Source organism: Callospermophilus lateralis, chromosome 17, assembly GCF_048772815.1.
Source record: "Callospermophilus lateralis isolate mCalLat2 chromosome 17, mCalLat2.hap1, whole genome shotgun sequence".
In the NCBI taxonomy this organism is placed as follows: domain Eukaryota; kingdom Metazoa; phylum Chordata; class Mammalia; order Rodentia; family Sciuridae; genus Callospermophilus; species Callospermophilus lateralis.
Genome location: NC_135321.1, coordinates 69,345,443 through 69,371,454, shown reverse-complemented (window position 1 = coordinate 69,371,454; position 26,012 = coordinate 69,345,443). Strand labels below are relative to the sequence as shown.

The window sequence follows — 26,012 nt, the reverse complement described above, 5'->3', positions numbered from 1 at the left end:
AGGGAACATGGTTGTTAGCAGGATTTGGACTTGGCGGGGGGCAGAGGTAGGGCCAGATGGACCCTGGATGCTTGCCTGGGAGGGCATCCCAACCCCAAGGCTTCTCCCACCCGCAACAGAATGTTCTTATAACCCCTGGGGTTCTGGTGGCCGTGACCCACATTTGCTGAAGGGCGGGAGTGTCTCATAGCTCTCTGTGTTAGAGCAGAGCAAGGTTGAAACACACCCACCTAGAAAAACCATGGGGTGTTGGGGAATGCTGGAAGGGCTGCATCCTCACGTGAACCCTATTTAGGATCAGCCAGTCATTTGGCCTCCGTGGACTCCGTCAGGCCCATGTCCAAGTCGGTCACGTGACATTGCAGGAGTCCAAAATCTCAGCTCTGTGAATGGGTGGCGGCATCCGTCATCAGGGAAAACGAGCGCAGCCTCTTTCTGTCACCATGTCACCGCGTAACCTGCAACGCATTTGCCCTTCCTTCAGCCCTTGTGTCAGCAGAGTGATTCAGGTCGAACCCCAGGCCTACACGGAGCCTCACGGGAACGCCCGCTACAGCCCCCCGCCCCCCTACAGCAGCCACAGCTTCGCCCACGAGACGCACATCACCATGCAGTCCACCGTGCAGCTGCGCACGGAGTACGACCCCCACACGCACGCCTACTACACCACCGCCCAGCCGCGCTCCGAGATCTCCGTGCAGCCTGTCACCGTCACCCAGGACACCCTCAGCTGCCAGAGCCCCGAGAGCGCTAGCTCCACCAGGGACCTTCTCTCCCAGTTCTCCGACTCCAGCCTCCACTGCCTCGAGCCCCGCTGTACCAAATGGACACTCTCCTCTTTCGCAGAGAAGCACTATGCGCCTTTCCTCCTGAAACCAAAAGCCAAGGTAATCGACTGCCCCGTCACGTTCTCCCTTCCCTCCGCGTGGAAGGGAGGCAGCTCCTTGGGGGTTCCTCAGAGTGCTGCTACTTTTCTTATTTGGCCATGTTGACGTCAGTGTGCTTCTGCGTCAGGCTTCCAGGAGTCGATTCCGCAGAGCCTGAGCCCCGAGCTCACCTGCTGTAGAGCGAAGCCCTTGTAGCCAGTATTCCCGTGAGTTTAGATTGACTCCTTAACGCTGTGATCATTTTTATGCTTCATGAGATTAGGCATGTGCTGCCTAGGATTTTATGTTTCCCCCTCTGGGAGAATTATCAGTGCTCCATGCCCAGGCGGGGCCAGGCCCTCCACGCTTGTCCTGCAGAGCCCGCAGGGTCCCTGCAGGCTGATCCCGTGCCTCTTGCCTTGCAGGTCGTGGTGATCTTCCTCTTCCTAGGCTTGCTGGGGGTCAGCCTCTACGGGACCACCCGAGTGAGAGACGGGCTGGATCTTACCGACATTGTCCCTCGGGAAACCAGGGAGTATGACTTCATCGCCGCGCAGTTCAAGTATTTTTCTTTCTACAACATGTATATCGTCACGCAGAAGGCCGACTACCCACACATCCAGCACCTGCTGTACGACCTCCACAGGAGCTTCAGCGACGTCAAGTACGTCATGCTGGAGGAGGACAAGCAGCTCCCCAAGATGTGGCTGCACCACTTCAGAGACTGGCTGCAAGGTGAGCGCACGGGGGCCGTGCTCCTCCACCGGCCACCTGCTCCCCTGGATGATTCTCCTCTGTCCCTTGGTTCCGGCCGTGGATCGCAACACAGCACTGACATGATGTTCCATCAGCTTCAAAGCGTTGCTTCGAACGTATAGGTAGCCTGCTCCTGCACCTGCCTCCCCCCACGGGCTTTGACCTGTCAAACAAGGCAGATAACCCAGGCGGGTAGTGCAGGACCTTCTGTAAGAATCTACGAGTCCAGGATTAGCAGAAGGGAGAGCACGTGGCTTTCGTGGCTGTCTCTTGGGTTGGTGGCTAGTTTGGGTACCAAGTAAAATCAAGATTCCATATTTTGATCATCTTTAAAAAACTGTTTTTAATGGACTTAATTTTTAGAGCAGTTTTGAGTGTTCAGCAAACTCAGTGGAAGGCACAGTTTCTCACGTCCCTCCTTCCCCAACACACACTGCCTCCACCAGAGCAGTGCATCTGTTATAGTTGATGGGACTGCGTGACAGCACCGTCGTCACTCACAGTCCTTAGCTGGTATTCAGGTCCATTTGGACCGTCTTCTGATTTGGCAAATGAAGTCAATTTATTAATGCACAATCACATTTCATACTATTTCATAAATAATCAAATCCTTTAAAATGCCTTTCTTGGCTTCTTACCTTGCTCTCAGAAACATTTCTAGGAAATATTAGTCAACTAGAGGGAAAAAAAAAATTGTCTAAATTTGTTCCTGCTAACTGACTGAATATAAATGTATTCAGTGATTCCAAGAACATCTGTTCATTTATTCTGTGTTGACACATTGCAATGTGAAGTAGAGAATCAGCATCATTATCCACACAATTCAAGCAAAAATGCTTTTACTGAAATACCCAAATAATTATAGCCCCAACATTTTTTGGCTTAGATTATCCAAATGATTGTCTTAATTTCCCACTTAATTAGGCTTGTTTAAACACAGATTTAAGTGTCCTTTTGGGTCTTAAGTCAATATGCTTGTATGTAAAGATGAGACAGCAGTTTCCCTGAGTGTTGCACAAGATGGGAAACAGCTTGAATTTGATTGAACTTGAACTTGATGGAAATTGGTTCGGTACAGTTTCCGGCCTTAACTTGTGTTACTAGAATTTCGTTCATGCATCGATACCAGATTTGACTTTTGTTGTGGAGGAGGGTGAAGAGACCACCGTGGCATGATGATCACTTCTTAGCGCACACATGGGATGAACTTCAATTTGTTCCAAGTCTTATTTTTTAATTATTATTATTTTTTTTAACCTTGAGTCCTGAAAGCGATGGTTTTCAGGCAGTGAGTTAGAAGAGAACCAGGCAGTTGAAATTCCCTGCTTTTCATTTTTTCCCCTTATCAACCAAAGACATGCAAATAAATTGCCACAAATGACAAAAGACATCTGCTGTGTACTGCCAGGCTCTGGACAGAGGAAGGTGTCCCAGGGTCCTCCACCATAGCTTTGGGGCTCGCTCTGGTGTGCTAGGCCCTGCTAGTCACTGGGCAGCACAGAGGCTGGCCCTCCACCTCAGAGCTGCAGGTGATCTCGTTACTTCCATCCTGTGAGAGACCTAATGCTTTCCAACTTGGAATCCTTTTTCTTGAAGGTACATGTGAATCACGTTTTGGTTGCTGGGTGGACAGCTCCCAGCTAGGCCTGGTGAGATCCATTCATGGTCACAGTTAGGGTCTCAGCCACCCTGGAACTCTGTCTGACCCTCCTGAGGCCCAGCTGCAAAATGACCAGAGCCTGAGTCCATTGGCTGCTGAGATGATTTGGGGACCTGTTGAGAGGCTGATTGGGGTCTTTGAACATTCCCTTCCCAAAAGCCTTGAGTCAGTTTTCCTTACGAACATTTTTGTGTAGTTTTTAAGTGATGGGAGGGCGCCGCCTTGGATTTTTTATGGAATTGCCAATCAAACCGTATCATTTATTAGTCTTTATCAACATTCCAATAGTTCTTTGATTTTACTCCTAAAAATACAAAATGGTCCATGTGGAAATCATCTCTCGTGTCATAATATACGTGTAAATGGTGTGGAATTGGAGATAAAAACCAAATTGCATTTGTTTTTATTCCGCAAGTGAAGTTTAGGTTAATGATTTAAGGTCCCAAATATCGAACTTTATACTAGAAAATATTTTTGAGCCAGGCATGGTACCCCATGCCTGTAATCCCAGTGGCTCAGGAGGCTGAGGCAGGAGGGTAGCGAGTTCAAAGTCAGCCTCAGCAAAAGCGAGGTAATAAGCAACTTCGTGAGACCTTGTCTCTAAATAAAATACAAAATAGGGCTGGGGTGTGGCTCAGTGGTCAAGTGCCCCTGAGTACAATCCCTGGTACCAAAAACAAAAAAGAGAAAGAAAATATCAAACTGATCATGAAAGGACTTAACAGTGCTGTACAGTTGGTGACGTCTTGGACCTTAGAACCACCAGTCTACTGATGAGCACAGTACCCCAGGGATCCGCACCGTAGAAACAAGTTGAGCTAACTGGCCAGCAGGGTTGCCCTCCCCAGATCTGTGTTTCTTCTTGGTTTTGCTCTAAGGGACCTCAAAAGACTGTGTAAATATATCTAACAAATGTGCTCCCAAGTTTTGGATCCCGCCTCTCCAAATTCCCCACCAGATGCCATTGGTACTGGAGTTGGCTCTGCCCGTCTCGGCCAGACGCGCCTTCACCAGACACTTCTGGGCACCACTGTGTGTTCAGGGTAGTTTCTGCCATGAGTGGGTCAAGCTGACTCCCTCGGGGTCAAAGAATAGCTCTGGCACTGTCTCCCTATTGGCTCTTGTGGGTTTTCCACCTTTCCAAGCCTCAGTTTCCTTATCTGTAAAGTGGGGATGATGAAACCCAGGGGCCTGTCTCCAGGGAGGTCACTGGACTTGAACAGGGAGGAGCGATGGTGTACCTGGGGTGGCCCAGGTTCCCAGGAGTCACAGGTCCACGGGGACAGGGTCAAATGCCACCCAAGTCAGGAAGTGATGAAAATCCTACTGTGGCCCAACAAACAGACCCTGCCTATTTGGAGTGGGGTGTCAAGCGGTGGGGGAGAGGGGAGCAGTTGTTTTTCCTCTCCTGTTTATTTTTTCAAAAATAAAACCTCTGGGTCATAAAATGACATCTGTTCAGTACCACTTGCGTGCACACCTCCCTGTGAGAGACGGTCTGTCTGGAGGTGGGGAGCGTGGCCATCCCGGTGGTCTCGCCTGCGTCCTCTACGCCCACCCCCTTATAACAGGGCCTCCTTTCCCTGTGGAGCCCCCCGTCCTCATCCCCAAATTGTTCAAATAAAAACGGTGCATAGAGCAGGTCAGGAAGAGGGTTTGGTTTTTAAAAACAGAGGAAAAGGAATCTATAAGCCACCCCCCCAAACTTCAAACCCCAAGAGCACAACCATTCCCGCACTCACATAACCATTTTTTTTTTTTTTTTTTTTTTTTTTTTGGTCTTTGAAGCCACCCAAGGCGTGTCCTGAAATGAAGTAAACCCGCTGCCTGCTCCCCATCTCCGCCTAACCCATACACTAGGGCTTGTTCAAAAGCCGAGGTTTCCTGAGCTGTGGGGCCTGGCTCTACTTGGGAGGTGACTGGGGAGGAGCTGCGGGTGGGAGCCGAGGCGAGCTTGTATGCCAGCCAAGGCTCAGACCCTAAGGCCGGGTCACCAGCGCCCTGTTTTCTCTTCCAACACGCTTATCTCTTCACAGCTGTAGCCAGACCGTCAGGTCTGTAATGATGGTTTTGATTATGGAGGCCAAGCCCAGCTGTGTGTGGTGGGCTGGTGGGCTCACCCATCCCCCAGGCCCAGAGACCGCTCTCCTTCCCCTCCCCTCCGGCTTGCGGTTTGTCATCTGTTCTCACAGAGCCTCCTTGTACTGGCCTGTGGCTTCCTGTTCTCAATCTGATCCAAATTTACCCTGTGAGGTATTTCCCTGTGCGCAGGAGACCCCTCCCTTCCCCGTCCCCCACACCCCCTCGGAAGGAAGGGTGGCAGAGAGGAAGAGCGCTGGGGAGGGAATAGGTGTTGGCTGTGATCTTTACACAACCTGGCAGCGGATCCCACAGCTTGTATTAGCTCCACGAGTCGAACAGATGGATCGAATTGACAGTCCTGTCCACTCACCCTGGGCTCCAGGAGCCGCTGAGTTGCTGTTTGAGGCTGGGACTTGCATGTGTTTTTGCCCCTCTGCGTAGAATTTCTGGTTGCATTGAAGAACCCTGGCTCACCTCCAGCTAATGAGCCCCGTGTCTTTTCTCTCCTCTCTTGCTTTCTCGGATAGTCACGGGGGAGAAGAAGCAGAGTTATGTTTTTCTAAAGGTACAACGTGTGTTTTCTCCCCCCCTGCTGACCAATGAATGAGCGAAGCCACCTGCAGTCCATTCATGAACACCCAGTAGTCTGAGCGGAAGTAGAAGGCAGACTGTGGAGTCCCCCGTCCTGCTGGCTGTCCTTGGCCCACCTCCTTGGGACCAGGGGGCTTCTGGCTAAGAGTTGTAATGCATTCCACACATTTGCCTTTTCTAGGACTTCAGGATGCATTCGACAGTGACTGGGAAACTGGGAAAATCATGCCAAACAATTACAAAAACGGATCAGACGATGGGGTCCTGGCCTACAAGCTCCTCGTGCAGACCGGCAGCCGCGATAAGCCCGTGGACGTCAGCCAGGTACTCCGGCCCTCAGGGCCTCCCAGGGAGTCTCTGCAGGCATGGCTCAGCTACCACAGGGAAGATGGGTTGGAACTCCATGGTCCCAGCCTGTGCCCTCTGGGGACCTGAGGCGTGAGGACTGGCAGGAAGCATCTCGATTGGGCTCTGATTCTTACCTCATCCCACCAGCTCAAGGTGTGGCCTCCGGCAGGTCAGGGAATCTCATTTTCCTCCTCCGTCAGGTGGGGACAGGTGTTGGCCCCCAGCACAGTTATAATTGGCAAAATAAAGAGCAGGAGACAGGGCAGGTTAGAAGTGCTGGGCCACGTGTCCTTCCCCCTTCTGGTACCTGTGACCACGGATACTAGAGTGGCATTCAGACTTTGGCATTCAGACCTGGACAGATGGGTTTGTTGGGTAGCAGTCATTGCAATGGGCAGAATTCGGGTTGGCTGGATGGCTTAGAGGATTGGAGAGGTGGCTGGAAGGACTGGAGGGTTTCTGATACCTCATTCATTCGGGTCACCCGGACCCCCGCCCTGGACACTGAGCACAGACCGATGGCGGCCTCCAGAGGGTATTCCTCAGGATCCGCGTGGACTTGCCACTGTGGCTGCTGCCCGCCCCAGTGCATTTGCACTCTTGGTCCCAGCACATCCCTTCTGACTCCTCAGGCGCGCACCGGAGTGTGTCCAGGAGGGTCAGGACCACTCCTGCCATCCGCAGAGCCCCTTCCCTCTGCTCTTTGGAGTTTGCTGGCTTCACCTTGAGGCAGAAAGCGTCATGCTAATGATCTTAGCAGCTCTGTTTACTGTCTCTCCTTTTCTGCTGGCATGAAAGGTGACAGATTTACAAAGTACATTGTTCAGAGTTATTATGGAGTGTGAAAGTCGGCGCTCTAGAGCAGCGTGCAGCGAGCTGTCAGGCTTGACAAGGGTGTGGGCAGAGGAGCCTGCCCGAGGGACAATAGCAGGGACAGGGACGTGCCCAGGGAGCTGGGGTGGAACTAGGGACCGAGACACCGTGGGACAAATGTGGCAGGGCCAGGCCTCCAGATATCACTTCCTCTGCCTGGGAGGGAGGAAAGCATGCCTCAGGCAGGGCGGCCAGGAGCTGTGCTGTGTAATTCCAGAGACGGTTTGAAGACATGCAGTTGTTACGTATCCTGTGGATTAATTGAATCCAGATCCCCGAAGTCTAGTTCTCTCCCTCTCCTCCACACTCTCTCCCTTCCCTCTTTCTCTAGGAACTACTGTCACTGGGTTTTTTTCATTTTGTTAAAAAAGACCAAAAGTATTGGAACAAGGCCTGAAATCTAAAACAAACAGGAAAAAAAAATTTTTTTTCACTGTGTCTAACACACACACACACACACACACATACACACACACACACACGGGTCTCGCAGCACCTTGACCTGAGCAGAGCCGGTGACATCCACTATAGAGGGAGCGACTTGGCTGGGCCCAGGGATCTGGCTCACTTAGGTCTGACCACGTCTGAGAAATAAGATTAGCGAGAAGGCCGCGGCTCTGTGTCAGGTCTTCCACTCCCTGGTGACGGGCATTTTTTTGCATACGTGGGTCATAGGAGGCTAGTGTTAGCAAAATTTATACAGATGTTGTTTTATTTTTATAGCTCTCCTCCATTTACTGGGTGGCATTTCCTTCAGTGTTAACAGCAGAGGTTAACTGCACACAGACGTGCTTGGGGATCCTTGCCAGGGTTCCCCCCCTTCCCCTCCTATAAATATGTTTCTCCAGATTGTTCATTCCCCGCCTTGGCTGCAGACAGCCTTTTAGCATTCAGATTTAATTGGTTCAGCCGGTTCCTGAGCCATCTGCAGGACCGTGTGTGTTATAAACAACCGAGGATTGCCTTCTCCAGTAAGTGGGTTTGGAGAGAAACCCACGTGCTCCCGTGGGACCCGCACACCTTCTCTCCTTGGGTGCCATGTTCTTTGTTGGAAATGCACGGTGGCGCCCCGTGGGTTTCCGGGCAGGAGCGCGTCCACCCCGCACCCGTCTCTGAAGGCCTCTATTCTTGTCTTGCAGTTGCCCACGCAGCGCCTGGTAGATGCGGACGGCATCATCAACCCCAGCGCTTTCTACATCTACCTGACCGCGTGGGTCAGCAATGACCCCGTGGCCTACGCTGCCTCCCAGGCCAACATCCGGCCTCACCGACCCGAGTGGGTCCACGACAAAGCCGACTACATGCCAGAAACACGGCTGAGAAGTAAGTAGCACGCCGTCCACGGGGCCTGGGAGCTCACAGAGGCGCCTCGCCCCGTTCCCCAAAGCTCGGCAGCAGCCCCCTCGGTTGACACTACCCAGGGTTCAAAAGTGTAAATAGAACAATATATTTCTTATAGTTTAAAACTCTGGGAGACGGATGAGGATGTGTAATGGGATACAACCCACGCTCGCGCACGCTGGGAAACGAGTCTCTAATCTCCTTTTGTAGCTTAACTCTCAGACACTCCTCAGGCTTTGGTCTAGAGTGCCAGCTGTTCCCGTGAACGTCAGGGACGCCTCCAGGTTGAGTGTTATTTTACTATTGCAGAGTTTTATCGCCGGGGATTATATGTTTATCTTAACTTTGTCAACTCTGGTGTTGAAGGGATTTTTGGCACGTTGGGTCATTCCTATAAGCCACCAAGCACCTGTGCTCTGTCAAAGCTGTTTAAACCAGAGCGGAGAAGTGTATACAACAGTGTCCTCTTCCTTTCACCTCTCAGCCCAGAGTTTGAAAGGTGGTTCTGGTGGATTCAATTTGCATTTACGTTAGAGATATTAGTAGCAGTGTGCGCTTCGGATATCGGGCCAAGAGAGGACGTGAGAAAGAAGACGAGTCCTCTGCTCGCAGGGCCGGGAAGCCAGCGGGTTGTGCTTCCCTGTATCTAAACCCCAGAGTCTTGTGGCAAGCAGCCAAGGCTTGTCTTAATGAAAATTTATAGTTGAGATTATAATAGGGCAAATCATGTTCAGCAAGTCAGCTGAATGACCCCAGAGGGTCTGCAGTGCACAGCGGCAGGAACCAAAGGCTTGTTGCAAGAGGGTTTCTTCCCGGTCGCCCAAGACTTAGCATTGCATTAGCAAAGATGCAAGGGAGGTGTAAGTTGGTGGGATTGCTAAAGGGTAAGAAAGCAGAGCATTTTTCTCAGCAAAGCATGACCCCGGAGTCATTTTGTGCTCATAGCGATCGAGGAAACCAGTCTATACTTGGTGACTTCACGAGTGTCGGTATGACAAAAAGCATTCCCAAAATTGAAGTCCTGAGGTGTTGGGCCCCTCACAAACAGTGATCGAGTGCTTCCGGAAGATTACAGTGGAGGGCTGAAGAATGCTCATATCATGGGCTCCTTGCCCATCCTATCCGCCAAAAAAAACAAAGAAGGTTAATTATTGGTTAAAAAGCATCTCCATGATGGAGCACTTGCCTAGCATGCAAGAGGCCTTGGGTATAGTCCCCAGCACTGCAAAAAGGAAAAAAATTTAAAAAAAAATTTTTTTTTAAACCAAATATGAGCATTATAAAGAGCCCAAGATAAATGTTGTTTCTCCTTTATGTTAAAAAGAGGGGCTGTGAGCATGGTTTTCTGCAAAGCTCCTCTCTCCTGTGTCACATCTATGCAGTGGCACGACAGGCGCTTCACCACGGCCCTTCCTCACTGGGTACCCTATCTCTCCAGTCCCTGCTGCAGAGCCCATCGAATACGCCCAGTTTCCTTTCTACCTCAACGGCTTGCGAGACACCTCGGACTTTGTGGAAGCCATTGAAAAAGTGAGAACCATCTGCAACAACTTCACGAGCCTGGGGCTCGCCAGCTACCCCAACGGCTACCCCTTCCTCTTCTGGGAGCAGTACATCAGCCTGCGTCACTGGCTGCTGCTGGCCATCAGCGTGGTGCTGGCCTGCACGTTCTTCGTGTGTGCGGTCTTCCTGCTGAACCCCTGGACAGCTGGGATCATTGTGAGTTCATTACAAGGGTCTTTGTGGCTGTCAAATTCCTTTCCTCATAGCTCGTTCTGCAGCCGGGAAGTTGTGTTTATGTCTGGCCCTTTGGAGGTGGGGTATCGATTGCATCATCCAGAATATATTTATTCTACTCTAGGTGGCGAGGTTCATGGTGGAGGTACGGCCTTTAATGGCCGTAATCTTGTGTCCCCTGCATTGCAGCCTGAAAACGTGGGCATACGAGATGGGGGCCTTTTTAAGCACACCTTTGGTTTCAGCTCTGAGCATTTGTGAAGTAGAAATTTTTCTTTCTTCTTAATTCTACCAGTGTCATTTTGTGACCCCCATCTTAAAGGAGCACAGAAGTTCCTCCTCTGTGTTTGACATGAAAGGGAGACATAAAGAGGTCAGGGCCACGGTTCGAGCAAGGGAAGATGCCTTTTGAAGCACTTCTGTATGTTTTAGCTCCCAGGGAAGTGATCATCACCACTGCTACCCTGTTTTTAGGACAGCCATTCTCCAAAGTACTTTCTGATTTGAAGTGAGTTTCATGTAGTGTCCAATAAAACCATGGCAGCCTTTAAATTCCATGGAGTGTAGTAGAACCTTTAAAATGCCAAAATTATGGAAACAGAGACCAGGTTTTGTTTCTGCACAAGTTTGGGCAGCAGCAGGTACATTAAAAGGTACATGTTTAGTCTGCAGATGTTTTCACAGTACTCAGGCCATGGACGTTGTCCATCTTCCATTATTCTTCCCTGACCTTCCCCTCTGCCCGCCACCACACCCGCAAGAAGAAAGAGCCTGCCTTCCCGCCTCTGCCCTCTGTATACAGGGAGAGTTTTACTTGTATTTTCTTCCAACCTTGGCCCAAGAAACTCCAGCACCTGCCTCGCGGCTCTTTCCATTCCCCCCCCCCCCCCACATTTTTACAAGAGAGATAAAAGGCTGCTAGAAGCCGCTCCTTTAGACTCAAGGGTCTGCTTGTCCACCCCAGTTGCTCCTCATCTCTTCACAGTGCAGCGGCCCCGTGACATGCCCCACACCCGCCGCTGCCGGCTTCCCCCTGACCTAGGCCAAGGCATCTTCACTGTGCACCCTCCAACCCCGCCAGACTGCTTTGACCCTCCAGGATTTTTTATCCCTTCATCCCAGGAGCTCCCTCTAGGATGGAGGGTCAGGCAACTCCAAACTCTGTTTCAACTCAGTCACTCAGAAGTGTCACCTGTGACGTTCCAGACCTAACACCATATAGAAGGTTCTTGTCTCTTTCACACAGGGGGATGATAGAGAGAGAAGCCATGGCTCTAGGAGGTGGGGGGCGTGGCGGAGAGATGATGGATGGCTTCCGTGCTTAAGATCAAAGCAGAAAGCTGGGCGCAGTGGCCTGCAATCCCAGCAGCTTGGGAGGCTGAGGCAGGAGCATCCCAAGTTCAAAGCCAACCTCAGCAACTCAGTGAGGCCCTAAACAACTTGGCAAGATCCTGTCTCTAAATAAAATTTTTTTAAAAGGTGTGTGTCGGGGGGTCTGGGATGTGGCTCGGTTTTTAAGTGCCCCTGGATTCTATCCCTGGTACTAAAAAACAAATCAAAGCAGAAGAAAAGACCTTGTTGTAAACTACAGTCATTACCTGGGGATGATTCCAGAACCCCGCCCCCAGACACCCAAATCCATTGATACCTATATGTCTTATAAAATGGCATATTATTATGCACTTTCTGTAAGCCTTAGATCACGTTTAGATGGCATCTAGTACCTAATGCAAGGTAAATGCTGACTGTAGTTATTCCAGTGTCTTACTTAGGGCGTAAGGACAAGGAAAAACCTCCGTGCCTGCTCAGTACAGGTTCAGGGTTTCCCCCCCAGAGTATTTTCAATCCATGGCCATTCGAATCCACAGATGAGGAAGACCAGAAACAGAGGGCCAATATATGTAAAATGTGCAGCCATAATTCTTCACAGATGGCTCTAGTGGAGTCATTTTGATGGTTTTTTGCCTTGTACGACAGTACGACAGGTATACTGGAAAAGCAACTTGCGTGACCATACTGAACGGGGCCGATTATGCTCCTTCTTACAAAGGGACTGTTCCAAGGCCTCCCTTCCCAGCAGAGTAATAGGAAGGGAGGACCTTGTCCAAGGTCACAGCAAGTCAGTCCTTTGATGGCATGTGGGCCACAGGCGTCTTCCTGCTCTTGCAGGGAAGTGAGGTCACCTCAGTTCTGCGCCCTCCCTGTTGGACACCTGTGTGTGCTGTGCCCCACCCTAATCGCTCGCTGTGTGCCTTCTCCAAGGTGATGGTCCTGGCTTTGATGACGGTGGAGCTCTTCGGCATGATGGGCCTCATTGGAATCAAGCTGAGCGCTGTGCCTGTGGTCATCCTGATCGCCTCCGTCGGCATCGGGGTGGAGTTCACCGTTCACGTGGCTTTGGTAAGGGAGAAAGTTTAAGCAACAATTTGATGAAAGGGACCGTTTCCTCCAGCCCCTTTACTGGCCAAGTAGAGTCCTTTATGTTTTCGCCCTGCATCGCATGACAGGCTCAGGGCTGAAACGTCGGAGCCCTTTCCCTCTGGGGAAGCCTGAGGACGAGGGCCCCACAGGGGACCTGAGCCCTGAGCTGAGGGATGTGTCTGCACTGGCGTCAGAGCCAGCCCCGCGGAGTCTGCTCTTTTGATGTGGTCGACTGTCATAGGTATCACCTTGGGTCTGGTAGCTGCCAGTTTTGTTCCCAGGACGCAGTGTGTGTGCAAGTGTGTGCGTGGGCATGCCGGCACCCAATTTTAAAATAGTCATAAAGTGGAGATGAAACAAGACCACACCGGCCGCTTGGTGGGGACCGCCTGATGGAAGGCGAGATGAGCTGGCGCCCAGGGAGCCACCCTCGACCTGTGAGCAGAGGCCCCGGTGCCCCACACTCCGGCGCTAGCTCTTCCACCCATATCTACCCCGCTCCACCACCCTCAGCCTTTAAATCCACGACGGCAGGAAGTAAGAGAACCAGCCTTGATGTCAACAGGAAATCCCGCCCCCATGCGTCCGATGCTTGTGAATATTTCGTTGGAGGAAATCAAACTTCAGAGGGGTCTTTGGTTTGGTTCAAGAGATAAGCCCATGGTGTACACAGGTCAGGGAACCGTTCAGAAGGCTGTGTGCAGACGTGATGAGAGCCTGGGCCTCTGGTGCTATTGGTGGGCATTCACTGAGTGAGGATGTGGGTTTGGAATGCCCCAGCCAGGAAACCTAGCGCTGGACTTGGACCACGTCACTTCTCGCTTTGCTTTTGCAGTTCTGTGGCAGGCATCCCATGGCACTGTGGCCCACAGCTTGTGCGTGTCCACACAAAGTCTCCCACCTGTGCCATCTCTGATCTTTCAAGGCCTTTATTATGCAGCCCAGAGATTATCAACTTTGATATTTAAAAGGAATGTTTGGTTGAAATTATTGATTAAAAGCTCCTAATATAAAAATGATATTCTCTGAATTTGGAGCCTACAAAAAATTACCATTTTTTCATGGAGCTTGGAGGAAAGAGAGTTTTTTTTTTTTGGTGGGGGGTACCAGGGATTGAACTCGGGGGCACTCGGCCACTGAGCCACATCCCCAGCCCTATTTTGTGTTTTCTTTAGAGACAGGGTCTCACTGAGTTGCTTAGCACCTCGCTTTTTGTTGCGGCTGGCTTTGAACTTGCCATCCTCCTGCCTCAGCCTCCAGAGCCACTGGGATTACAGGACTGTGCCACAGTGCCCAGCTTTTCTCTTTCTTTTAAATGATAGTCTGCCGGCCCAGAATTTAGAAAACATGTAATTCTAATCCCTTTTCTTTCAAAAAGGAGAAACATTTGCACACGAGTTACAGATCTACATGTAATTCGTTTATTCTGCTGGGAATGAAAGACCCGGCCTTTGAGCTAGCATTGCAAACAGGAGTGCTAGAATAATCAGAACCGATTTTTATCCTGGAAATGCAAACTGCAGGCTTCAAACTGTTTTGCTCCTCCTCAAAAGCCTTTCCAAGAGCACTGTCTACAGGCAGGACACGGTGTTCTTATACGTGAAACTGTTTAGACAGTTACTGCTCTTACAAGGTTTATAACATGACAGAATAGACTTAACAAAGATGCTTCTTCCCCGAGAGTCCTGAAAGAAGTAGGCGGTTCCTCTCACTTTGCTGCATTTCACTATGAGCCACGGGAGACACGTGGCAATGGTGTCATGGTCCAGATATGGCACAGAGCAGAAGGCAGCTGTGTTGACCCCACTGTCTCTCCCAACTCTGGAAAGAGTAGAACCCATTTTAGGGAGAATAAGACTCATAGAATGAGTGTATATACTTGTGCTTCTTCATCTGTTAAGAAAAAATGACTCTCCTTGTCCTTGCACAGGGCATTTGAGGGACGGGGATGCCCCACAGGGTTCCCGGCCCTCTCTGAGCTCTCTTTTGGAATATCCCAGAGCAGCCCAAACCATTGAGCAGAGAGAAAACTTGTCCCAGGCACAGGGCTCCCTGCTGGGGTCCCGCTGTGGGAGCAGGCAGGGAAGAATAATCCCTAAGTCACATTCAGAGGGTCCTGGGTCGTGTTCCCCAACCACCAGATTAACATCACACTGGCTCTACCCAGTCCCACGTGGTACAGGTCAAGCAGTCCTGACCTGGAGAAGCTCAAGACACACATAGGCGGCAGGAACGTGTCCCTGTACCCAGGGGCAGGCTCGGGCCAACTGGAGGTCTGGTCCCTCTTTGTCATGCCTTTGTGGTGCTCAGTTTAAAACAGTGACAGTTCTCTTGGCATGATCACGAGAGGACATGTATTCAGCACCCAGTTGCCTGTGACACTGAACTGAGCCCTTGGGGAAACAAGACCTTGACCATCTAAAACACCCTCCAGACCTGGTGCTTTCAAACTGGAGGCCTCCGTGTGAGCAGTGAGCTCCTTCAGGGGGACACACACTTACAGAGGAGGGGCAGTGAAAGAAAACGTTCCCACACATTTTGGTGTGGTTTTGGTTTGGTTTGGTTCAAGATTTACATCGAGGCGAACGTGCCCCAATCCCCACCCCCACCCCCGAACCAGGACATTGTAGTGTGAGCCTAGATCAAGGCTAGGCTCAAGCCACCCTGGTTAAACACTCCTGGAGCCAAACAGTAAACTCGGAGGAGTGAGTGTCAGGGATGGCCAAAGGCAGCTCACGGCATTTCAGACAAAGCAAAGCGTTTGCCACCTGTGGTCTGGGAACCTGACCATCTGGACCCTTCTCGTCCCACAGGCCTTTCTGACAGCGATTGGCGATAAGAACCGCAGGGCCGTGCTTGCCCTGGAGCACATGTTCGCGCCCGTTCTAGATGGTGCCGTGTCCACTCTGCTCGGAGTCCTGATGCTTGCAGGGTCTGAGTTTGATTTCATCGTCAGGTAAGGGAGAGTGCGAGTGGAGCCTCACCTGGAAAACCACCAGGCTTTGCTCTGTGCTGTTGGTTGCCCTGCCTTCCTGCACCTGGGGGCTGCAGCATCTGCACCGGGCGGGGCCCAGCCGCCTTGATGGTGAAGGGTGTAAAGACAAGCTCTCTTCTAGAGCCCGTGGGAGGGGAGGGGCCTAGCAGCAGAGGCAGCTCCAGGTGGAGGCTGTTTGCACAGGTAACCGAGGTTCCCATTAATTGACCCCATTTAATTTACTTCATCTCCTTCAAAACTGTTGAAAGGAAAACTTACAGATACTTAGACTGGTCATCCAGAGGTGAAGGTAATGTGCCCAGATCTCATATACAAGTCCCCACTGAGCTTTAGGAAGCAGTGAGCATGTGACTTTGGTGTCACCCCGTGGACATCCGAGCCTGGTTTGAGTGCTTCTCTGGGGGTCCGGAGGCAGGCTTTTTCTTTCTGGTTGACTGAAGTGACATGAAAGTAGAGCGAGTTTTCCCTCTGAGAGGAACTGGAGATCTGCAGGGAAGGAGGCGCCATTGCAGCTTGGTGAGGTGGCTTCTCTTGGGCCTAACGCAACCACAGTGTCAGGTAGCAAAGCCAGGAGAACAGAGGTGCAGAACAAGGACGGTGACACAGCAGAACCCGGTATGAGAACCGACTGGCTCGGGGTGCCTCAGTCTGCAGAGGGCCTCCGTGCGCTCACGTGTATGGGGGGCGGGGCGGTAACGAGGAGTTTTAGCTAAAGCCCACCTGGAATGAGCCACTGTTTGCTCACTCTGGTTTCACACTGGAGTGAGCAGAGGGGCAAGAGCTGTTTCCGTGTAGACCAGCACTTTCCTGGAACCATAAGTACACTTCTAAGTCATCTGAGGTTCTTGAAATGCCAACGAGATCTTTGGGGGCAGGGAAGGGTGGAATCTGCATTCCCGGCCAGCTCCCAGGCAAGGCCCATGCGCGCCGGCCTTCTCAACACAGCCTCGGCAAGCCAATTAGCAAATGTGTGTTTGCCAATACCAACTAGATAGTTGCCTAACGTAGATAAAGGTTTGGTCCTGTTTTGTTTTAAGCAGTTAATTTGACTTTGACTTTCATTTCTTCAGTATACATTTACTCAGACATTAGCATTGTCTCTTTAAGGTCTAAAAGCCCCGTGCCAAATAGTTTCTTTTGCGTAATTACTTTCTCATTGAGCACAGAGGCAGTGAAAACCCCCAAGTGCCATTTTGCCTAAGTGAGCGCGCCACGGGCCCCACCCACAGCCTTCTGTGTGGCTTAGGGCCTTCGAGGAGAGAGAACAATTCCCAGGTGGTTCAAGACCAGGAGGAGCAGGGAGATGGGCAGGGTGCAGTGGGGTCCTGTGAGCATCACAGTCAGCCAGGGTGCTAAGTGAGCCCCAGGTTGGGAGGGACCTAAAGGGTGGAATCCCAGGGGCTGCTTGTTCCCGTCCAGAGACCTCCGGATTCCTGTTTCAAACACTTAAGAGGGCTTCCCATTTCCCGTCACAGGATGGATTAGCCTGATAGAGCCCTCTCTGAGGTCAAATAAGTGAGCAGACATTGTATACATGAAGCCGTCAGGAATCTAATTGGTCCGTTTATGCTACAGCTAAATGGATGGGATGTAAATGTCTTAATGCCCGCCGCTGATATCTGCCTCCGCCTAACGTCCCGCAGTTTACATTAGAGCGAGGCATGGGCGGCTCGGCCTCTTACTAATGTAGCTCAGAAGTTTCTCGTGTTTACAATAGCTGTGAGGTATTTGTATTTTTATAGGGATCCTCTCCCCTTTCATCTGGTTTTGAAACACGCATCGGCATGGCAGAGTTGGGGGGTCCTGTCCCGTTTTATGATCCAGCGGACCATTAACAGCTCCATACCTTGCCCTCCCTCTGCCCAGAACATCCTGACCCACTCTCCCCCACCCCCAGCCCACTTCCATCAAAGCCCTAGAAATCATTAGTCCCAGAAACGCATCCTTGCTGGAGTGGGCGCCCTCGGGCTGTGCCCAGCGTCCGTCCGTTCGTCCGTCCTCGGAGCCTTTCCTGCTGGCGGGTCCACCTGGGGTGCGGCGGAGGACCCCAGACCTTAGCCCTCAATGGTGGGAAAGCAGAACTGCTTGTGCGTGCTCCTCTTCAGCCATGGTGCTGTGGCCTTTATGTTTGCATTGGCTGACGCAAAACAAGAGTATTCAGAGATGCTAAATTGTCCAACAAAAGGTTGGCCGGCAGCGCAGCCCCGCCATTGTGGAGCGCCCTCACCCAGCACAATGCCCGCTCCCACAGAATGGGCGGCGTTTTCTTTGCGGAGAGCTGGTTCCTGTGTTCTAAAGAGGGTGCCGTTGGAGCCGTTTGGTAAAAACTGGAACTCGCAGAATCCTAGGCAGAAAGTTCTGATTAATGAAAGCCTAGGCAAAGCCTCACCTGATCCACTGGAGACTTAATTAGAGATTCTGCCGTAAGAGGCAGAAGCATTTCACAGTGGATTAGCTGCCTGCAGCAGCGGCTGCCTCTCCTCCCGGGCCAAATTGTTTAAATTCTACACCCTTCGCTTCATTTGTTTGCTTCTGCTGGGTTTTCGCGCACAGGGCCCCTCGGCATTGTTTGTGCTTTCAGTTTGCTCAGCCATTCAGCTCACACGCCATATTTTTGTGTTTGTGTAACACATTCATAAATAACATTACATGCCTGAGATTTCAGCAAATTAACAAACTAATTTTTTTTTTCCTTCCCTTCAACGAACTAACACTTTGGGTTGTGGAATGTAGTCCTCAAAGTCATAAGGTAAAAAGAAAGAAAAGAAAAGAAACAAAAAACGAACCTCCTGTTGCATTTGAACTCTGGTTTTTGTAGCCGCATTTCAGCGGGGTGGGTTTGTTAATTTGGGGTGTTGGCGTGCTGCGGTATTTGGGGACAGAAGGGGTAGCCTGACTGACCTCTGTCACGCTGAAGGTTGCTGTTTCTCTCTGTCTTCCAGGTATTTCTTTGCAGTCCTGGCGATCCTGACCATCCTGGGTGTTCTCAATGGACTGGTTTTGCTTCCAGTTCTTTTGTCTTTCTTTGGACCATATCCCGAGGTCAGTAATTATGCCGGGCGCAGTGGCCAACCCACAGGTCACCTGAGCACGGGTCTTCCGCTGTTAATTTAGATATTTAGGTACATGTGCATTTGCAGACTGCTTACCTTTTCAGTAAACATCTAATAGCAATGGCCTTTCTCCTCTTCCATTGTGATAGCTTGGGGGGGGGCGGGGGTGTAGGACTGACCTTGTTTTAAGCCAGCTGATCAGTCACCGGCCGCTTAGGACCCTGTATAAATGAAGACCATCCACAAGGTGGATGTTGGGGCATAATGGCGGTAAAGGGTGCACATGTCACCTTTCTAGTGCAGTCGTGGGACCTGCATGTTCTCCATGTGGCAGAGAGGTGGGTGGGTCACGGGGCAGGGGACAGACACCCGCACGATGCTTTGAGCTCTGAGACCACACAGCAGTAGACAGACAGTCACACGTTTCATGTGGAATCCCCACATAAACAGGTGTCTCCTGCCCACGGCCTGGACCGGCTGCCCACCCCCTCCCCTGAGCCACCCCCGAGTGTTGTCCGGTTTGCGGTGCCTCCCAGCCACACGAACAACGGGTCTGATTCCTCCGACTCGGAGTACAGCTCTCAGACCACGGTGTCCGGCCTCAGTGAGGAGCTGCGACAGTACGAGGCCCAGCAGGGCACCGGGGGTCGTCCCCACCGAGTGATCGTGGAAGCCACAGAAAACCCAGTCTTCGCCCGCTCCACCGTAAGTTGCCGCGGGAACCCTGTCTCCCAGGCCCCAAGCTCCTCCTGCGTTCCTCGGCCCACCCTGTGCTCCCAAGGATGGCCTTGCCCCTGCCCCAGGCCCAGAGCTCAGCTTCCAGAAGCCCGGGAAGGTTCCAAGACTCGTGTTGCTCCACCAAGGCCCCCTGCCATCCTGCCAGGAAATGGGTATTCCAGGCCCAGGCCAGAGCAGCCCTTCCATGAAAGAGAGAGGGGCCAACCCAATAACCTCGATTGTCCTGCCCTCGCCCCCCGTGACGATGCCTGCTGAGCTGCAGTGTGAATCTGGTTTTGTTCAGCAGGAGCCTAAAAATAGGTACAAGCTGAAGGACTTTGAAGTTGGTCACGGTCCTTTTGATTGATGTGGCCACTGTGTTGCTCCGTGCTTTGTATAGAGACCCAGAAACCAGACTCCTAACAAGCGGACAGAGCCGCCCTGCCCGAGAGAACTTTCTGCGATGGTGGACGTGCTCTCTCCCTGCTCTCCAGCCTCGTAGCCGCTGGCCACACGTGACTGAGGGACACTTGAAATGTGGCTCATGTAACCGAGGAAATGCACTTTGCATTTCTGTTCGTTGAAACTTAAATAACCACGTGTCTCTGATGACTACCACACCCGGCAGTGCAGGGCGGACAGTCCTGCCTGCGGCCCGTGTTGTGGCCGGCAGGGCTGGACGATACTTTGCAGTTTTTAGAAGAGAGGAGCCCAGGGCCTGGCTGGACTGGGCAGGGCGGGGTGGCGGGTGGGCTGGAGGAAGCAGCTGGGACGGCCTCCCGCCGGAGCCCTGCATTTATGAGCAGCCTGCACTTGTGTCCAGCCAACTGTGTCAGGGCAAGCCTGGAAACAGGATCCCAGAGCGCGTCCCCTGCCACATCCCGGAGGGGCGTGAAGAGCTTCCCTCATAGGCAGAAGGTCCCCATTGGCTCCCTGGGGCTGACGGTTAGGGGTCTGGAGGGAGCAGTGCCCAACCTGGGGTTGGCACTTGCCGCCTGTGTTGACCTGTCCTCACCCTCTGCAGGTGGTCCATCCTGAATCAAGGCATCACCCACCCTCGAACCCTCGACAGCAGCCTCACCTGGACTCGGGCTCCCTGCCCCCCGGACAGCAAAGCCAGCAGACCCGCAGGGACCCTGCCAGAGAAGGCTTACGGCCACCCCCCTACAGACCGCGCAGAGACGCTTTTGAAATTCCTACTGAAGGGCATTCTGGCCCTAGCAATAGGGACCGCTCCGGCCCCCGGGGGGCCCGTTCTCACAACCCTCGGAACCCAGCGTCCACTGCCTTGGGCAGCTCTGTGCCCGGCTACTGCCAGCCCATCACCACTGTGACGGCTTCTGCTTCTGTGACTGTTGCCGTGCATCCCCCGCCCGTACCTGGGCCCGGGCCTGGGCGGAACCCCCGAGGGGGTCTCTGCCCAGGCTACGAGGGCTACCCCGAGACTGACCCTGGGCTGTTCGAGGACCCCCACGTGCCTTTTCACGTCCGGTGCGAGAGGAGGGACTCGAAGGTGGAAGTCATTGAGCTGCAGGACGTGGAATGTGAGGAGAGGCCCTGGGGAGGCAGCTCCAACTGAGGTGCGTGCTGCCCACACAGGTGGCCGGGCCTTGCGCACTGGCCATGGGCCTGGGGTGCAGAGAAGCACCTGGACCCTCAGGCTGTCTCTTCCGGGGGCCCCTGGCCATTGGCGTATCCCAAGCAGGACCCCAGGGACCTGTCAACCCCAAGGCAAGGCTAGTGTGTACAAGTTTGTCGTCTCCGGGGAGAGAGTCCAGTTCCACCCTGGGTCCTTCCCCAATCCTGTGAAGGATGAGCGCAGCTTGACAAGGGCCCTGAAGCCACCTTCTACCTGTTTGCCAGTGGGTATTACGGTGCCCTAGCAGGTGCTCAGTGGCCCTAGCTTAGATGGGGTCCCATCACAATGCCAAATTTTCATGGGAGGTGCGTTTAATGTCCTGATACACCCATCCTTAATCATCTAGGCAGACTGTGTGCCGTGAATACCCAGCTCCATGAGCCGTCACAGAGCAAACATCCCTGTGTTCTGCCACTCGATGAAGGAAGGATGGGGACCAGCCCGCGGCCCCCTGTGCCCCTTCCCCAGCCGCTCGCTGTCCCATAACCACCTTGACAGCCCTTTTTGGTTTTCTTTTAAAGGGTGATTAAAATCTGAAGCAAAGAGGCCAAAGATTGGACCCCCGCCCCCGCCCCTTCCAGAACTGCCTGAAGACAGCTGCTTGGAGTCATGGAGACGCGCCCCACCGGGAGAGCAGCTCGCCATTACTGTAACCCACTGTATTATTTTGTTAAATATTTCTATAAATATTTAAGAGGTGTACACATGTGTAATATAGAGGGAATGGTGTAAAGCAATGTGGCCTGGGGCTTCCCCGCTCCTGCCCCGCGGTGGGGGGCTTCGGGGCCCCTCCCTTTCTGTACATTGGTCTCCGTGCCACAACCAAGCTTAATTTAGTCTTAAATGTTCAGCATATGTTGCTGCTGCTTAAATATTGTATAATTTACCTGTATAATTCTATGCAAATATTGCTTATGTAATAGGATTATTTTGTAAAGGTTCCTGTTTTAAAATATTTTAAATTTGCATATCACGACCCTGTGGTAGTATGGAATGTTACTGTTAACTTTCAAACACGCTATGCGTGATAATTTTTGTTGTTGTTTAATGAGCAGATATGAAGAAAGCACGTTAATCTTGGTGGCTTCTCTAGGGGTAGTTGTATGCGGTTCTCTGTTTGGTCATGTGTGTGAACACGTGTGTGATTTCCCAATGTACTGTACTGTGATTTGGGGTTGTTTTTTTTTTTTTGTCTGTTTCTAACGCTATCTGTAATGCTCAGTGGGCTCTGCCCAGTCAGGCTGGAGGGGTCATGCTGTCGTCGTGGCTCTGTGCTGGTGGAGGGCTGGCCTTGAGCTTCGCCACACTCTCCAGGGACGGTCCAGGAGAAGCCGGGCTCTCTTACCGTCACGTTGCCCTCCAGATGCCCCACCTCGTGCTCCTGGTGATGGACGCTGGAACCTCAGGGTGTAGACCCAGTGCTCTCCCTTGGTCAGGAGTGAGGAAGCAGGCCTCATGGTGGGTCCTTGCCAAGCCTCCATGAACTCTAGAAAAGCATGTAGCACTGTGCCCTCTCGTGATCAGCACACACCGCACATGTACACACACACACACACACACACACACAGTCCCCCCACGGCCCTGGTACAGGTAGAAAACCTGTTGGGTTTCTTCTGCCCACAGTAAATCCGGAGGTGACACTTTGAGTCCCTATGATTTAAATTAACATTGTGATGAAGTTTACAGTCCCCCTCTTTCTAAAATGGAACAGCTGGCTGGGGCTTCCTTGGTCTTCTGTAAAGCTAAACCGTGAGCGTCCTATCTGGTGACAAGAGCCGGAAGTCCTGTGGGGTAGGGGCTCTCAGGGTCCTTCTCTCCATGTCCACGTTGGGGGCAGTCTTCCCAAACCAGTCAAAACGCGGTGTCCCTCTGCTCTGTGGTCACTGTCTTTTCGGTGTGACGTTTACTGAAGAGCAGGAAGGTGTGATCGCACACCTGGTAACGTGGGACTGAGGGGACCTGCAGGTGTGGACGGAGGCAGGTTACCCCCTGGACGCTATTCTTGAAAGGTCTGCGTCTGTGTGGACTCCGTTCTCGGGCTCAGAGGTCTGGGCTTCCTTTCGCCCCTGTAGCCAGAGACCAGCATGAGTCCGGGAAAGGGCTCCCTGCAAACCAGCACAGTCACTTGTCTCTAAGGAGAGGACCAAGTGCCCGCATGGCCGAAGCCTTAGCTACTGTGGGGGCAACTAAGTGACAGCTCCCATTATCCCCCGTTTCACATGGAAAACCTTCAGAGAAAGGCAACAGGCCCGGGGGCACAGCAGCACAGTGACCTCAGACCCTGGAACTTGCCAAAAAACTGTAAGGTACTAATAGGAAGCCACCAGGGCCCAGCCACCCCCTGCACTTGTGGGTGCCTGTTCGTCAGCCACGCTGTCTGCCCTCCTGGCACCGGCTCTGCCAGAAAACTCCACCCCTATGCTCTGGTGCGCTTCTCCCTCGACTCCCCATCCTGGCTTGTGTGGAGCAGGTGGACCCAGCAGCACTCGGTTTCCGTACAACATAGGACTTTCTCCAGGGGTCACACTGGCCACAGCAGGACTCAGGGCTGGCAGGAAGCGAATTTCTCTCTTTCTCTCTCTCTCTCTCTCTCTCTCTTTTTCTCCTCTCTTTCTTGTCTGTCTTGTTTGTTCATTTGGATGTTTTAATTTTTTTTTTTAAAGAAAATCTTCGCTGATATTTATAATTTTGTATCATAAGAATGTTTTCCTACAGTGTTTGTCATGCCAGTTTATAACAAAAAAAAAATGCAGGGATTTTATTTCTATTGGAAACACTATTACAGCTATGTTTTACTTTTGAACAGAATTTTTATTTGTATAGAGTGCTTACTAATGTTAAATAGTTCAGAGTATATAACATTTACATTAAGGACTCATGGTAGGTTTTAGCGTAAGGAGTTTAAAGGAAATTAATATTCAAACTGGGTCTCTTTGTCTGCCGATTTGGGCGGAAATGAGTTTGTGTCATTTCAATTACAAAGATAAAAGTATGCCATATAATTTATTTATATGAAAATTTATTTTTGTAGTGTACATAGTAGTCATCGAGTCTTTTGACAGAAGTATATTTTTAAAGAATTTATATGTGATGAATCCAAGATGTCTGGAACTTTGCTGAGACGTGAGTGAGGACACTTTCCATTGTAAATTACGGCCAGGCAAAAGAAAATGTTTTAACAGTGTTAAGAGAGTGAGGGTGAGTGGATTTTCCCGCGATCGTGACACACGTGTTAGTTACCCTTGTGACCTAGGTGGTTCTCACCTCGGAAGGTGAAAATGTACAAACTCTCTAAATATTAATGTTCAAACACTGATAGAAAGTCTAACATGAATAAAAAATAATATAACTTGTTGGTTATGTCTTTGTTTAGAGAATGTTTTCTTTCCCTGAAACACTTCACCAGGCAGTCGGTGTCTGGGGCCCCTCCCGGATTACTGTGGCTCCGTCTTGCTAACCTCCTCAGATACTCATTTTTTGTTCCACATCGTGGGGACAGTGCTGCTCTTATCCTCTGACACCAACAAAGTTACTAAATGACCCTTCTGAAGAATTATCCCTTCTGTGTCATACTTCAGAGCAGCCCAGCTGGTAACGGGGGACTGGGGGCACCTGGTGCCGAGTGTCTTCTCTGAGTGCTTCTTGACAGGTTTGCATCAGAGGCAAGGTGGGGGGATAGGGCCAGAAGTGCCTCCCACTGCCCAGCTGGACCCAGGGAATGGCAGGGAAACACACAAGGCCCAAACTGCTCTGGCCTGTACTGAGGCTGGAGGGAGGGGCCAGCCGATAGCCCCCAGAGCTGCCTGTCATTTGTGCACAGATTGTCAGCAGATAACCGTGTCCAGTTAGGTCCCCGTGGCCATGGCTGCTCTCACACCACGACAGCAGGACCCGGCTGCCTGGCCTCCAGACCCTCAAGTATGTACTCTGAGGCCCTGAAGAAGCAGCTCGCCAGTCCATCTTAAGGCAAGGTAGGGCAGGCCAGGCTGCTCCAGTGTGGTCCATGAATCAGCACGCCTTGGAAGCTTGCAGAAAAGCCAAAATCTCCAAGCCACCCCAGACCTACTAAATTCAGAGTCTCTGGGAGTGAGGCCCAGTCTGCGCTTTAACAAGCAGTCCCAGTGGTTCTGATGCTCCAGCGGAGGCCATCCCTAAATTCCTTCCAGCCTAGGGAGGCCACGGGTCTCTAATTTGACTCAGGCTCCAGGGCCAACGCAGGCCAGATTCTGGAAACAACAGAGATCCTGACTCCTCTGTGTGGTCTCTCCACAAAAACACATGTTCCTCTGTGGGAAAGAGTCGGGACCTGTGAACTCTGCGTTTGTGGCTGGGAGTCCGGGGAGAGCAATTCCCTTTTTAGAGCTCTGCCGCAGCTGGGAGGAAGGACCTCAAGAGAGGCTGCGGGCTCCCCACCTCGCAGCCATGGCTAGGAGGTCCACCCGGCCAGGCCCTGCTCTGCCCTTCCTGCCAGAGGGCTTCCCGACATCCAGCTGGCCAGCTCTGACACGGCCAGTCACTTGAAACTGCAGGAGCCTGTGTCCTCTGCAAGGGCGTGAATGTCCCTGCTGACTGTGCAGGTGGGGAGCGCGAGGCTAAGCAAGGATAGGGGCAGCCTCACCCAGAGATGCCACATGGGTTCCCCTCTGGGCACCTCCGCTGGACCTCTTGGCCCTGAGTCCCCATCTCGAAGGTGACGAGGGCCCTCGAACAGAAGCATGAGGGTTGCTGAGGGCAGATTTCATACTTGCACGCCTCTGTGGAAGCATTGGAGGGCATCACAGCAAACTGCCCGAGGAATCAGGTTCGGCTGACAAAAGGTCCTTACGGGACCGTTTACCTGGGGAAAAAATAGCAATAAATTGTTTTGTCTTAGATTCCTCTTCCTACCTCCTGATGTAATTGTCGACCTGTTCTGGGGCCCTTGAGGGGTGAA

At 51.9% G+C, this 26,012-nt stretch overlaps 1 protein-coding gene across 5 annotated transcripts in view; it reads left to right on the top strand.

Moving 5' to 3' along the window:
- The window catches only part of Ptch1 (patched 1), a 66,854-nt gene extending 42,415 nt beyond the window's left edge, over positions 1-24,439 (top strand). For all 5 annotated transcript variants that reach the window (XM_076836790.2, XM_076836788.2, XM_076836793.2 and 2 more), the window contains 11 exons: positions 485-887; positions 1,292-1,601; positions 6,137-6,279; positions 8,316-8,499; positions 9,956-10,236; positions 12,517-12,654; positions 15,489-15,631; positions 18,613-18,712; positions 19,174-19,428; positions 20,465-21,020; positions 21,601-24,439. In XM_076836790.2, coding sequence (XP_076692905.1) covers positions 485-887; positions 1,292-1,601; positions 6,137-6,279; positions 8,316-8,499; positions 9,956-10,236; positions 12,517-12,654; positions 15,489-15,631; positions 18,613-18,712; positions 19,174-19,428; positions 20,465-21,019 — 2,512 coding nt within the window. In that variant the 3' untranslated portion in view covers position 21,020; positions 21,601-24,439. The remainder of the gene's footprint in view (positions 1-484; positions 888-1,291; positions 1,602-6,136; positions 6,280-8,315; positions 8,500-9,955; positions 10,237-12,516; positions 12,655-15,488; positions 15,632-18,612; positions 18,713-19,173; positions 19,429-20,464; positions 21,021-21,600) is intronic.
- The last annotated feature ends 1,573 nt before the right edge of the window (positions 24,440-26,012 follow it).